Below are 14,583 nucleotides of genomic sequence, written 5' to 3'. Positions count from 1 at the left end.
GCTCGCCCTCATTAGAAAATTAATTTGTACTTAACATCATATTTGCTAATATGATTTTTCAAGGTCACATCATAATCCTTTCTCACTTGCTAATGAGGACAAATCCCAAGAAATTGAAGATAGCCTCTTAGCCAGTCAGTTCATTTGTTGTATGTCTGCTTCATTATTCAAGCTCCTAAGCCCTTGTGAACCAGGCTTGGGGCTTAGGAAGCTGTGAGTCAAACTCACCTCTCCACAGACCTCCTGGTGCAGGCTCCAGCAAGTCCTTGACACTGTGGATTTTTTTTTCTTTTCTGTCTTACAAGGGTGTTGTGAGAACAAGCTAATTGATGAGTGCAGGTGCTCAGATACCAATGAAATGGAAGCCACCCTAATCTACTGAAAAAAGGAGAAATTATAAGCATTATTTTTGCCACATATTCAATGCCAAAACATAACTGACTTAAAGCTGGTATTTTATCAATATACTTTGTTAAGGCATCACTGTAGGCACCTACAGAGTTTGAGCCCTTCTTGCCAGAAAATCTTATATAAACTTGGAAATCCCAGTTGATGATTCACTTCTTCCTTCACCCTCCATATTTAGGGGGCTTTTTTTAAACAAACAGCCCATTTTAGTCATGTTTTTTAACTATTTCAATATATTGAGAGCAATGAATATACCAAAAATTAAACTTTTTGGTAAGTCTTCTGATTCTAAGCATTTAGCTTGCTGATAAGCCTTCTATTTTTACTTCTTTTTCATAGGTTGTTGGAAACAAATCAAGCAGCCCTTTACCAGACATCAGTCAACTGAATTTACCATCAGCTACAACAACGAGAAGGAGACACCACAAAAGCTGGATCTGGTCACCAGTGACATGGCAGGTAACAGCTGCTCCCCCCCTAGATTGCATCCCTTTTTCTCTGTGTGCAGAGCCAGTAGCAGGGAGAGGGATGGCCCAGCAATGTTACAAGGTTCAGCTCTTATGTAAACTGAGGTCCAGATTTATTCATGTTCATCCCAAACATATAGTGAAGCAGCTAAATATATTAGGAGAAGAAAGACTCACTATTTTGGATTTTTGTTTTCTTGGAGTTGTTGGAAAAATTTCCTGACTCTGAAATAGTTACAGCTGAAGGTAATGATGGAAGGCACTCAGGCGTGGATGAAGTGTAAGAATGTGCCTAGGATAGCATTGGTTCCCTTTGCTGACTAATGGTTGTGTTTCAATTCAAACACAAGTGTCTCTGGAAATGGAAATATGATGCCCCTTGCTGCTGATCAAATAGAAAAGTTACTTAGTTGGTTTGTGGTGGGATTTCATGCCTGACTGGAAGTTGTGCTGAGATCCCTGTGCAGCTTTCCTGAACTGCATGGGAGATGAGGCCTCCCAAAGAGGAGGCAGGTGGATGAGAGAGAAGAAAGCCAACCACAGCACTTCTCTCTGTGCTACCTTGGCTCCAGGTCACTGTTTGGATAGAGCAAATCCCAATGAAAGAGCATCAGTACTATTTGCATCCCAAAGGGATGATTTTTTTAATTCATCCTCTTAGCACATTTTATCCCCGCCTAGTCTAGTCTGTCTGGTAAGGCCAGTGAGACCAGCCATTTCATGGGATCAGTGATCAGCACTCTTGAAGAAAGATTAGTTTGCTGTTTTCAGCCCCTAGACCTTAGAAATTCCTTAGAATTTCTTCATTGTGTTTGGCAGAGAAATACATTTATAAAACAAATGAATGGTTACTGTAATTCCATATGATGCTGCTCTCAATATCTTTCAAAGACAGTTTCAATCCTTTATAGAAACTTCCAATATAAATATGCAGAGACCTATAAAGCAGTTTTAAGGAAAGAGAATGAATAAAGGTTCCTCACAAAATATGGTTATTTGGTTCCCTGGCCACATCTGAGCAGTCTTTGCTCTCTCCACCATCCCCTCCTGCTGTGTTTTTGGGAAGTCTGAGCTCTCAGCCTGCCTCAGGCATATTCCCAGCCTTAGCATTTCACCTGCAGTCTCCTTAAAAATAAAAACCACAAAATAAGAACGTGAATGCAACCTAGAAATGTGTCATTTAATAGTTTAACTGTAGGGAGCTCATGATCTGCATATAAGTTATCATGCTACATGAAATTTCCTCACTTGGGACCCCCAGCTGCCTGCCGGTTCCCAAAGGCAGCCAGGAGGAAGTCGAGATGCTTCATCCTGAGCGAGAGAGATTTCCGGGGATGGCAGCAGCGATGCTGGGGAGAGCTGCACTACTTACTTAGTGAAATATCATAACACCTTCACCCTACATGCTGAAGTTTGGGACACAGCCAGAAACTGCCAAAAAGATTCACAGGACATATGGGATCGAATTCGACGCTCATGTCAGATGAACCGCGATGCCAGAACAGAAACCGAGCTAACTTCTTCACGCCTGCATGAAAACACGATACTTTAGCAGTGTCATTTACTAGAGCTGTTCAGGCCACTGTATGTATCTGTAAGAGATTGTCACCAGCGCCAAAGCGAGAAAGTTAGAACGTTCACTTTTCTCATAATAGTATTACTGGATTTTTCAGAAAACCTTCTCCTTCAGATCTCCTCACACAGCAGCCTGGCACCTACCTTAACTAGAGGTGCAAACACGCACTTCTTGAGGCTCTGTTTCCTCCACCCCACTCCTTGCTCCTTCTCAGGCCGTTTGCCCTAGGCCAGCTCTATCCCTGCCATCCCCCTTGACTGGGTGACTGCCCAGTTCCTCCGGCAGCACCATTCCTGCTTCTCCCCCCAAGCTCATCCCCCCTGGCATGCCTGCAGCCGTGCTGAGCTGGCTTAGCACATTTCACACTTCCATTGACTCTCTTGGCTGCCGTTTTGCCTAACTTCATCCTTCTTGTCAGTCAGCTACTGTGAGATGCCTTTTAAATAAAGCCGGCTCGTTAAGAATCCTCTGGGCATTTTAATTATTCCGAAAGTGGAACACTCATTTTGGAGAACTTCTGGCTTGTGGATCTTCCTGAAGTGTCCTTTGTCCAGTTTGTTGCTAATACTTTGTTGATCTCACTCTTTTTTTTAGGGCTTTCAAGTATACTCCAGAAATGTTAGTTGATTTGGGAGAGGGTAGGTAGGGAAAGGGAGGGAGGGAGGAGGAAAAAATGTGGCAGATTGGAGCTTCTCTGTGGAAGAGCTTCTGCCATGTTGTGCAACTCTTGCTGGCTGAAGGAAGTTGAAGGATCGGTGTTGGGGAAAGGTTTCCCCACGTCCCCAATAACCATGCATTTCATAAAATAACAGTGTAGTTTTTCAACATAAAATACCTATCTATGCTTAAGTAATATATATATATATATATATATATATATATATATATATATGATAACCAATCTATGCCTTATTTCATGCTTTCTTTTAGATTATCAGCAGCCTCTCATGATTGGGACTGGGACGGTAACACGTAAAGGATCTACTTTTCGCCCCATGGACACCAAGGAGGAGGGAAGAAGGGGGAGTTGTGAGTTCGAAAATCACTATCACTGCCCTCACAGAGCTAACAGGCACGAATATGCTCTGCCCCTGACCAGCCAAGAGCCGGAGTACGCCACCCCCATCATAGAACGGCACATAGCAAGAGAAAGTAATTTCCCCTCTGAGAATGGCTACAACGTTCCTGTCGCCTCCTCTCAGATACATTCCCTTCCTGCTGGCAGCTTCTCCAGTTCATGTAAAACCGACACCAGGAACGGAGACTATCAGACACCCCAGAGTGTCATAAACTACGATAAACCCAAAGTTAATGGTGTTCTGACCTCGGTGAGCTACAGCACAGACTACCAGAAGCCCCAGCAAACTGCTCTCGGGGGCGAGGGTTACTCCACGCCCAGGGACTGCCTAAAGCCCATAAGCCAGACAGCAATGACAGCTCTCTTGTGATTTGCCGAGCAGGAGCGGCACGGTGCGCAGGAACGTCACTGCACAGCTTTCTGAAGTGAAAACAGAGTTTGGAGGGACTCTGCTGTGGGAGGCAGAAGGCAAACAAGCCCTGTGTACATAATATTGCTGTCTTGCTGGGTTCTGACATCTGAAGAAAGCATATGCTGTTTATCACTGTTTATAGCAAGAGAGATGTTATCAGTGAAGACTGTACATCTTATTTTCTGTAACTGATCTCAGTGCTCCATTTGCAATGTGTGCAATTTGTACATAGCTTTTATTTAAGGAGAATTTCTTAGGTTTCCTTTTCACCTGGGGGTTTGAAAGGATTGCAGGAATGCCTATTTAAGAAAAACAGTCCTCTTTTTCTGTCTTTATCTTACCTGCTGCTGTGCTGGCAGCTGTAAATGGTGTATCTTACAGTTGTGTTGATTCATCTCCTTTCCTATGATAACTGAAGATAGGGCTGCAATTCTGACTGGGAGGATAGAAGTTAAACTACTTGCTGCATAATGTGCATGAGAGAAGGCAGCTGAGTATTTAAATGCTGTGCTCAAACACAACTTCCCAGCTGCTTTTTTAGCAGCAATTCTCACATGCTTGAATTTGATCTAGCGTACAAGCTGAGCCCATGAAACTTGCAATTCATGTTAGAAAACAGGTATAAAGGCTGAAACTGGTTTTGGGTTCAAGCCATGGTTTTCACTCCACAACAGAAAAAAAACCCCAGCAAACCTAAACCAGAAAAACAAACAAAACAAAACAACATATCCGATACCAGTTAATCTGGGGGAAGTTATTTTATTATATTTTTTTTTATTTAGGAAGTGTGTCTGTAACCAAAATGTGAATTTACAGCTGATAATTCAATGCTGTTCAAGCCCACATTGATTCTTTTGCTGCTAAACTATAAGGAAATTTGTTCCTTGGCACAAAGCAGCAAACTTCCCGAACTCCACTAGGTATTTTTCTGTCTTACAAATTTAATGTAACATTTCTGCTAGAAGTATTTCAGCTACCTAAAACACAGTGTGTGTATGGGTTACTGTTGCAGTTAAATCTGCAAGACCAGCAAGATCAGCACTGTTGTTTTCAAATAGTTTTTCTTTTGCAGCTAATGTTTCCCTTAGTTCCGTTTTCAGACAAACTTGAAAAAGCCTGGGGTTGGGTGCAATGTGTCGCACAGTAGCGGGCTCCTCTTTCAGCAGGGGCAGCTTTTGGAGCAGAACAGCTTCTGGTCATGACTGGGACCGTCCACTGCCCTCCTACCTCCAGTGTTTGGGGCATTTCTTTGAATTCAAAAGCTTGTCCTAAAATGTCAAGAAGCTATATACTTCTGTGAAGAAAGAATGGTGCTATACTTAAGGCACAAGGTTGGGAAGCGAGACCAGTGAAACCTGAGCTCTGGGAAAGTCGCTCTTTGAAGGCCCTCGCTTTATTTTCTTGTACATAAACGGGATGATTTGCAAAGGATGCCATGAAGATTGATCAGTCTGTTTGCAGAGTGCTTTCAGCTCTCTGGGTGGAAAGTGCTCTCAGAGGACAGAGTGGTTGCAGTGGTACTGCTCACAAATACTGCTAACTCCAGCCAGACCTGAACTTAAGGCAAGCTCTGAGTGGGTTCTTTGCATACCCTTGTTTTGCGGCCTCAGGTGGTGGCATTCCCCCGCGCTGCCGCACCGTGCATGCAATTCCCATGCAAAGAAGAAAGAGTCAAGGTAACCTCGTAGCCTTCCTGTGTTTGCTGTCAATACAGTTTCTGTGAAATGTCTAAAACACCTCAGGTCCCGAAGTGAAACAGCAGCAGCCTGTTTGTTAGACCGAGCTGGGCGGTGTTGTTTACCTTCTGTTGTTTACATGTCTGTGTAAATAAAGAACACTGGTATTTGTAAATCAGCCACACAGCCCTGCCACTTCACTCGGTGACTCGATCATCGCTGCACGCCCACTCCCGCCACATACCCTGCAGGGTGAGAAGGAAGTGTTCCTTACGCCCTGCAAAAGTGCCAGTTGCGCTGCTGCAATTCACGACCCCAGTGTGACAGGCTAAAAAAAGATTCTCTCAGTGCCCCATTTAACCCAGATTTTCTGTCCATAAGCTCTAGAGAAGAGCCCACAAACAAACTCCTGTGCCAAACCCTGATGCTGGGTGCATATGATTGAGGAAAGGATGAGGATGCCCTCCTGATGAGCTTGAAACCAATCCTCTGCCCACACAACTAATTAGCCTGACTTGTCACTTGACAAACAAGTCAGTAATTAGGCCTACTCCCCACCTAATGAGGCAGCTAAGTAACACAGCAATGCAAGGGGACCAGGCAGCAGATGACAGTACTTGTATTACAATGAACTTTTTGCATATTTCTGCCACATGCTTGGCACATCTGCAGCAAGTGTCAAAAGCTCCTTGGCAACATCTGTCCATTTCTGCTGTCACTCAAATCCATCTTAACATAGCTGATTTAGCCTAATGGAAAGTTTGATCTCAATTTGCACCTTGCCTTCATCCTTACCCCCCTCAAAAGAAACCCAACAAACCTGCAAAGGTGGCATAAAATAGATCCCCAAACACCTTCAGCCTCCCTTCACAGCAGATTAGTGCTGACAGGGACAGAGGCAGCACATCTCCTGGTCACTGCCACGGTGCTTCATGGTTCACATCTGAGTGACTGCTGAGCCTGGTTAACACTAAGAGCCTCGGGCCTCTCCACCTTGGCCTAGGAAATTTTTAGCAACCCTAGCAGCAGATACACAAGGGAACTTCCTACTCTACGTCTCTGTATCCTAATGGTGGTCGAGATACAAAGCTCTGTGTAGGAATGAAAGAGGATTTCCTGAATCTTACCAGTGCCCGCGCCCATCCATCCATCCTCTGAATGGTTTTTTACATACTGATACATCAAACTCCAGCTTGTCTACATCAGCCTGTCCTCTGCCAAAGCCAGATGCAGATAGAACACAAGCAGACAGCCTTATAAAACACCATAGGTTTAAAAACCTTTGTCCCACAGTGAAGGTTAGAGTATGCACCATTTTGGGAGATTACCACATTCAGAAGGCCTGTTAGCTCTGGATCTCTCTCCAGCATCTCTAGAGATTGTATGAGAGCAGGGTCTGATCTGATCCTCTGGTCAATGGAGACTTTCAGTGGTGTTTTAGTACCAAACTTCTTCCCCAAGCAGCCACTCCCAGTGGGTTGGAACAGTAAAGCCAAGTCAGAGTCCACAAAAAGGTTAAATATTAACTGCTCCTGGCAATTAGGACCTGCCTGTCCCATTGACTATTGACAGCAAGTCGCTGACTTTGCTGGGAACAGGGACAGCTCTGTAACTGCACATCTGACCGAGGGAACCAAAGAAGGTGGCTCTTGAGGTAGGAAAGTATAAAACTAAAAATGGCGTCAGCTACCTACAGCCCAAACCAAAAAATGACAGCATGCATTTCCAGCTGGTGCATTATATTTAAAACACAAAAAAATTACAAAAAGCCCCCATCTACAACAAAGGTTCCAAAAATACCACAGCAAAAACACAAATTTTATTTGCCCCGACCTCCTTAGACTGGCAAATAGATCATAAATTCTTATTTCTTCTATCAAGTACCTTTCTAATGCATACAAAAGTATTTTTTCCTATCAAGTGTAATCCTAAAGAGTATTTTTCTATTTCTTTTTGTTGCTAAACATCAGATAGTAAACCTTACCTTAGCACCTACCATGATGTTTACTTCCAACAGGCAATAGATTAAAAGTAGCCCTAGACGGGAATTTGGATTTCCTGGCTCAGAGTATGTCCTAGTTAGAACATCACCTGCTCTCTTTTTATGGTCTTTGGATCAACAGCCTGGCCTCACCTCCCTCTCCAGACCTCCCTCACCATCCACAGGATGGGTTCAACCAGCTCAGTAGCCCACTCATTACAGCAGCCTGCAGAGATGGGGCAGGCAGGGAAAGCCCTGAGGCCAATCTGCACCCCAGGCATCTGAGGAGCCTTGTGAGCACGGAGCTAAAATGGCAGCAGTCACAGCAGTGTCTCTAGCACCTGTGTGTAATGACAGATCCCTGTCTCCTTATTTTGAAAAAACACAGGAGGTTGGATTCCAATCACTAGAAGCAGCTTGTGAATCCCATGGCTGGTCTGCACTGTTGGCATGGCTAAAACCTGGGAGGATTAAGTTTTTAATACAGGCTTCCTTCAGATTTTTCCCACTGTCTGCCAGAGAACTGGCAGTCCTTCACTCCATGGGCAGGTTTTAGTGGAACCCTGTCTGAAGTACAAAAAATTCTCTACACAGGATGGGAATATCAGGCTATAGGTCCCATTACAGGAACAGATACGTAACGGTGCTTGCCTCTTTGGTAGATCACTATCATTACAACAAAAAGTGAAAAAATTAAGAGAGTTCTAATATGGGAGTCTGTGGTCTCACAGCAGTCCTGCAGGATCAGATGTCCACTGAAAAGTAACCTTGTAGAAATACATCTGTATTCTTCTCCACCCCTTCTCCAAAATCAGGTTAGCTTTGCTCAGCAAGCGGGCCTCTTAAAGGCTCCCCAGCCTGTAATCGGGCCAAACCGAAAAGGAATGACAAGGTTATGTTGTTGCATTCCTTTTTCCTTATTATTTTCCGTAATAAAAATTGTGTACTGCCCTTTTCTTTCCAATATCAGCTATGATGTAAGTTTGTACTGACCTCCAGCCTCCACTGTGATTAGTACAGCGTGAAAGCAGAATGTGCCATTTTGTTTGAAGCTCATCAGTGATGTTGATACCTGCACAGAAAATTACCCTGCCATAGCTCTGTGGGGTTAACAGGACTACCATTGCAATGCCTAGGAATTATTGAAGAGAGTGAGTTTCACAGAACATACTTATCTAAAAGGAAGGTGCCATTTCTGCACAATCAGTTTCAAACTTAAAATAGAAACCTCTCCTGAGGGCTTCCTTTTTTTGAAGCCCCCTTCCTCCCCCCAGTACAGTCCTACAATCCATTAAGGACACACAACAAGGAGTCAGATAAAGTATTTCTAAACTAGATAAAGACAAGAGGGAAGACATCCTTAGTTGGAGAAAATTCATGCTACCCGTGATAAGGAGGATGCCTCACATCTGACTTTCTGTGCTATCTCATTGTATAGTCTGGACATGAGAATTTGGAGACTTTTTCATTCAAACGTGACCAATTTGTTTAGGCTTCGCCTCACATTAAGAGGCTGTAAGTCCTAAAAAACCTTTGCCATCTACAGTAGGCAAAGGTTATTCAGTAACCTCTTGTCCTGGGCTGAGTTAATTCATTACTTAGACACTCACAACACAGCTACTGCTCTGCCATGTGACATCCAAGATTATCATCCTGTTTATTTTTATACAGTCACAAGTATAAAAAAGAGAAATCCAAGAAGGAGACAACTTAATCAAGTTAAAACACAACATAATTTTTTACCATAGTAAAAAAATAAGTCAACAAATATGACATAGCAGTGTTACTAAGGCATTTGTGCCCTGAATAATCACCCTGAATAGACCTCAAGAATCCATAATTTTGACTAGACACAAAATTTTTAACAGACTTTACTGGAAAAGCTCCCTTAATGTATTAATAATCTGCATTATTAGCTAACCCAAAGAGTAACAGTACCCTGAATACCCAGCATTTCCTCCTACTAAATCTGAGCTATCAAAAAGAATGAGAAAACTTACAAACATAAATTATTCAAAGCTTGTAACATTCTCTCAGCCAAATCAGATGACAACAGACAATAATAGACTTTAAAAACACATGTATGTTGCCTGCTAGAAGGCAGGCAAAAAGGTAGGGAGGGAGCCAAAATCCTAGGCTTAAAAGAAACACCAAGACCAATTTAAAACAAACAATATAGAAACATACAGCAATGGGTGATGCCTGAGCTGTGACAGGGAGCTTATCAGAAGTCCTCCTCCGTGATGAGTGGCAGATAGCAGAGAAGATGGGGATGCTTGCCATAAAACAAGAGGAGAAAAGACCCAGAAAGAGCAATATTACCCACCACCCCACCCCTGGTCTGAACAATTTAACCCCCTGAGCATATACTAGAAATCAATCTTTATAAATGTGTTTCGTGCATCCTAATTTCTCTGGCCCAGGCAAACACCATTTCGCAGATGGGCGAACTGAGATAGACAGATATGCTGCCACCTGTCCAGAGCTGTAGCAACAAATCAAACCTATCCAAAAAATGCAAAGGCCTCTGAAAACACCAGCCGCAAACCTGTGAAAAGTCCTCTGTTGAGGAGGGAAAGAAAGACAGGGGCGATAAAGACTAAGACGAGCTAGCAGACCTCACTTGAAGAGGCAGCTTTTCTTCACATCTATGGCTAAGCTTTTTATCCTTAAGTGACACCATCTGTTCTGACAGACAGTTTTATAAAATTTGAATAAGGTGACCTGGATAAAGCATGCCTGTTATATGGAAATGTCGGTGTCATACATGGATGTGGAAAGGTTGTGGATGGTTCGTGCATCAAGCGCTTTCAGCATCTCATCATAAAAGGCCACACAAGCCTTTTCTGACATGCCACAACACAAAGCAAGACTTTTGATAACAATGCTGCAATAAGTTTTCTACTATCTTATAAAGACCTTGCACTTGGCATTCATACTCCTTTAAGGTAAGTATTCATGTATATAGGTAACTTTTTAACATATGAAGTCATGGTCCCTCTTCTCCTTTTTATAATACAACCACATCACTGTACAAGGACCAGCACCAAGGACATAAATATGTCTCTGCTGACAGCTCTATTGATCACCTGGTTAATGACAACAAACAAGGTTTGTGGACTGGACTATCATTTGGTGGTCTCTGGAAAGGAGCACCAGGAGAGAAAAGACAAAGGTGAGTCAACATGAACTGACCTTCTTCTTTCTCCAACCAAAGAGGCTTCTGTCTGAACCTGGACTAGAGCAAAACACATCTTTTTTTCCCATTTCTTCTCATCTGACATGACCATGGGCAGTCTCTGTTCCAGCAAAGATTCCAGGAATGTGACAGGGCTGGTTCTGTATCATGGTTGAAGGGCACCAGTGAAGCACAGGCAGGAGTATTTACGAACCTACCTGGCCATCTCACTTCACATTTTATCAGTGCATTCTGTCCCTTCTTTTGGAAAGCCTTAACCCATCCACAAACAGATTAAACATCCACAAAGAGATAAAACATTTCACTGCTTGTCTCTGAGCTTGTAAGAAAGCAGAGCACTCATTTTTTAAAGTAATTGATGGGGATAATCAAGTGTTTTTTAGCAAGTCATGAGTGCAGATCTGTATGTAATTATGTATGTCTGTGTTTATATGTGTTTGGACATATGCTTCACTGATATATAGAGGACAATTTTTAACTGTAATATGTGCCATCTGCAAACTACTTGCTACAGGATGTCAATTAGACTGGATGTCAATTATTTTAAGATTACATGTTTCTAGAAATAGTTCTAATGAATGAAGTTTTTCTATTTTTTTTTAATTAAAAACCACAACCAACCAACTAAACCACAAAAAAATGAACCCATGAAACAATAGGTTCTGTTTCTCAAAGGTACGTTAATGCTGAATATTGGAAGGAAGCTGCTGCCCCCTGTTGGCACCACATACAAATGCAGATACTTTGCAGGAAAAAGAAGATTCTGGTCACAAATTGCAATTACTAAGTAATAAACAAGTTTGGACACGGAAAACTGCATAAAACTGACACGGCCCCAAGTACACTTGCCTACTTACCCAGACCACTCAACCCCATTAACTTAGTAAGATGTGGGGGTCGTAATACATAGAATCGTCATGTCTTTCATTTTAAAATAGAAGTTAGTAATATGGGACCTGGATTTAAAATAACACTTCAAATAATACTTAAAGGAGCACCCTAATTCTGCTGGCCTCCTGAATTGCCTTAAAACACCTCACATCTCTCACAAATTAGGAGAACACCTAAACTGCCACACTGGATAAAAAAGGAAGATCAAATAAACAGGAAAGCCTGCAGCAGCACTCAATTCACAGCTATACAATTTCTCGGTTCCAAGCCCAAACCTGCCACCCTCAGAAGCTGAAGGTAACCACTGCAGGGCTTAAATTGTAGCACCCATAAGGAATCCCTTCTCACAGAACCACAAACTACCATGCAAATTATAAATTGAACCAAGAGGAACTGGTGCCATTTACGGACGTAACTCAAAGGCCTCACTTCTATGAGAGGATCAGCACTGCCAACCTATAGAAACCTTCTTCCCCAACCTTTAGCAGAAGAAGAGTCAACAGTGGCAAACTCTCTACAGGTTGTTCCAGCAGGGATTGAATAGGGACACTCAATTTATTATTGGAAGGGAAAGCATTCATGTCAAGGACATTCCCAGCAGTGTATGCCCAGGGGACCAAATATGTAAGTATTCCAGTTCAGTAGCATTTTATTGCTTACATTCCCCTAAAGAATTTGATGACAGACAAACACTTGGACAACAGCAAGTAAAGTAATATTAGAAAAAATATTTTCATGGGAATCTGACTTACTTCATTTGACAGAAGTAATAGCTATGCAAATATTTAGACAGTTCATAGGCAAATTAAGATTTAATCAACAGGCTGTACAGAGATTTACAAATATATTTGAAGACTTGCAGTTTTAACAGAAAAATTACCAGCTGTCTCCAAAGCACCCCTGACTTTCAGCACTACAGGCAATCAAAACATGTCTGTGAATGCCTGTACTTTCACTTGTATTTACATTTTCCTAACCTCCTAATTGAGACCTAGCCATTGAAAACCAGGCAGCAGAGAGCTGATGACCCCACAACAGGTGCAGGGGAAGCTGAGGAGCCAGCTAAGACTGCAGTACTTTTGCACTTCAAAAAGGAAATTTTAAGAAATACAGAGTGCCAAAAACTGAACTATGATCGCAATTCCCAGTAAAAAGTTACAAAGTAAAACTGTAGCCAGGTCTCCTGGGATCAATAGGTGGACTTCTAACATACCTCTCACAGGGGACTGAAGAGCATAGCCCTGCAGAGCCTTCAAAACATTGGCAGCTCCAATGCTTACCTAGGTAGAGCTGGGAAACACAAACCTTAGCACACGAAGCAGAAGGCTGACAAAGAGACACCAAATAACTTGGGCAGCTGATTGAATCAAACACTATTGTACAGAGCATGGAAAATTTACCCAAGTGACTTCAAGTTTTCACCTAGGAATTGAAAATCCTTGAAAAATACTACTTGGTCTTTTTCCATTTGACTCAGAAGCAACACATCCTGCACAGCAGCAGGCATCATAAGCAGATTCCAAAGTACTTCTGAGGGAAGGGAATATCAGGTGAACAGAGTAGCTAGGACAAGGCTACTCTGAAGCATTAAAAGCAACATGAGAACAGAAAATCTATGAGAAAAGAAAATCCAAAGAAATCGAGTATTTCTCTTTCAAAGTCAGCATGTTTTCCACTTCTCAACTCCTCGGTTCCCTTACAACTGTGAAACTCCTAAAGAATTGGAAACTGCGTCCTGTTGGAAAAGACACACTGGACAAGGTGATAATATTTTCCAATTATTGTAGTGTAAGTTCAAGCTTATAAAGGCAAGCTTGAAATATGTTAGCCCATTTTTTTCAGGTCATTAAGCTGAGGTTTTAATCAGCAAAAACAGACTTCTTACACATCCTAAGTCAGGACGTGTTTCTCTTCTGTCACATGGGTCTCTGGAAAAAAAACATGCAGAGGACTATTCAATGACCACAGTCACTGGAAGCAGCCTCTGAGCTCCTTCAGCAGGACACTGGAACACAAAGAAATTTTGAATCATCTTCTTTGACCTCAGGTAACAAAGTAATTTTGTTTCTTCTCTTTCTATCATCTTCATTCATAGCTGCCTCTAGTCCTCTGCTTGTTTTACAACTCGAGCTAGATTTCTCTGCTTTCCCTCTTCCTTCCATCTGCTGAAGTCACCCATATCTAAAGCCTCCTAAAAAATTTAGAGCTAAAAAATAAATAGCTAACAGTTTCAGCCCTCACCAATTGTACATTCTACATCTTTTCATCCAACATGACTCAGCCTTGTCTATTGAGACAGTTCCTACGCTCACAGTTTTCTGCCCTCTGCTTACACACTCCCAATAAATCCTTAAGCACTACCATAATTATAGTACTACCAGTTACCACACCATTGCTTTTCACTTGAGCTCTCTGCTCATTCAGAGGAACTTCATGCTTTAGGGTGAGTTGACCACTCAAGTATAGGTGAGAGATTATTTCTTTTAAAATATAATTTAAAACACAAAACAGACAGTCTGAACAAAAGGACTTAAATGAGGACTAAAAGTTGTAACTTAAAAGGGAAGTGTTTTGTAAATTCAGTGGAAAAACTTAGAATATTTCAAAATGCATTGAAAACAAACATCAACCAAAACAAAGAGAGAGAAAGGGCAGTTCCTACACATTTTGCTAAATGACTTAACCCTTTGACAGGTCTGGGTCTTTGTAGCTCTTCCTAGTCAAGGGCTTCAGAATATTTATGGTATTGTTATACAGTCAGATACTGCAAATTTATTTTGTTTTTTAACTAAAAAACATTCAGCAGAAAATGCATCTCAACGAAATTTGAGACATGTCCTGTAACTGTGTCTTTCAAAAAATGTATTTTGCTCTTAACTATTGCCAGCCAAGACT

General features: G+C 42.0%; 1 protein-coding gene across 1 annotated transcript in view; it reads left to right on the top strand.

The window, feature by feature from the left end:
- Positions 1 to 5,795, top strand: part of DCBLD1 (discoidin, CUB and LCCL domain containing 1) — a 46,951-nt gene extending 41,156 nt beyond the window's left edge. The window contains 2 exon segments of the mRNA XM_005518619.3: positions 748 to 867; positions 3,382 to 5,795. Coding sequence (XP_005518676.2) covers positions 748 to 867; positions 3,382 to 3,899 — 638 coding nt within the window. The 3' untranslated portion in view covers positions 3,900 to 5,795.
- Positions 5,796 to 14,583: the final 8,788 nt, after the last annotated feature.

This window comes from Pseudopodoces humilis, chromosome 3 (genome assembly GCF_049639895.1).
Source record: "Pseudopodoces humilis isolate 2021_Gansu_Grassland_sample_001 chromosome 3, ASM4963989v1, whole genome shotgun sequence".
Lineage (NCBI taxonomy): Eukaryota > Metazoa > Chordata > Aves > Passeriformes > Paridae > Pseudopodoces > Pseudopodoces humilis.
Note: the sequence above shows the minus strand (reverse complement) of the source record. Positions and strands in the feature narration are given on the sequence as shown.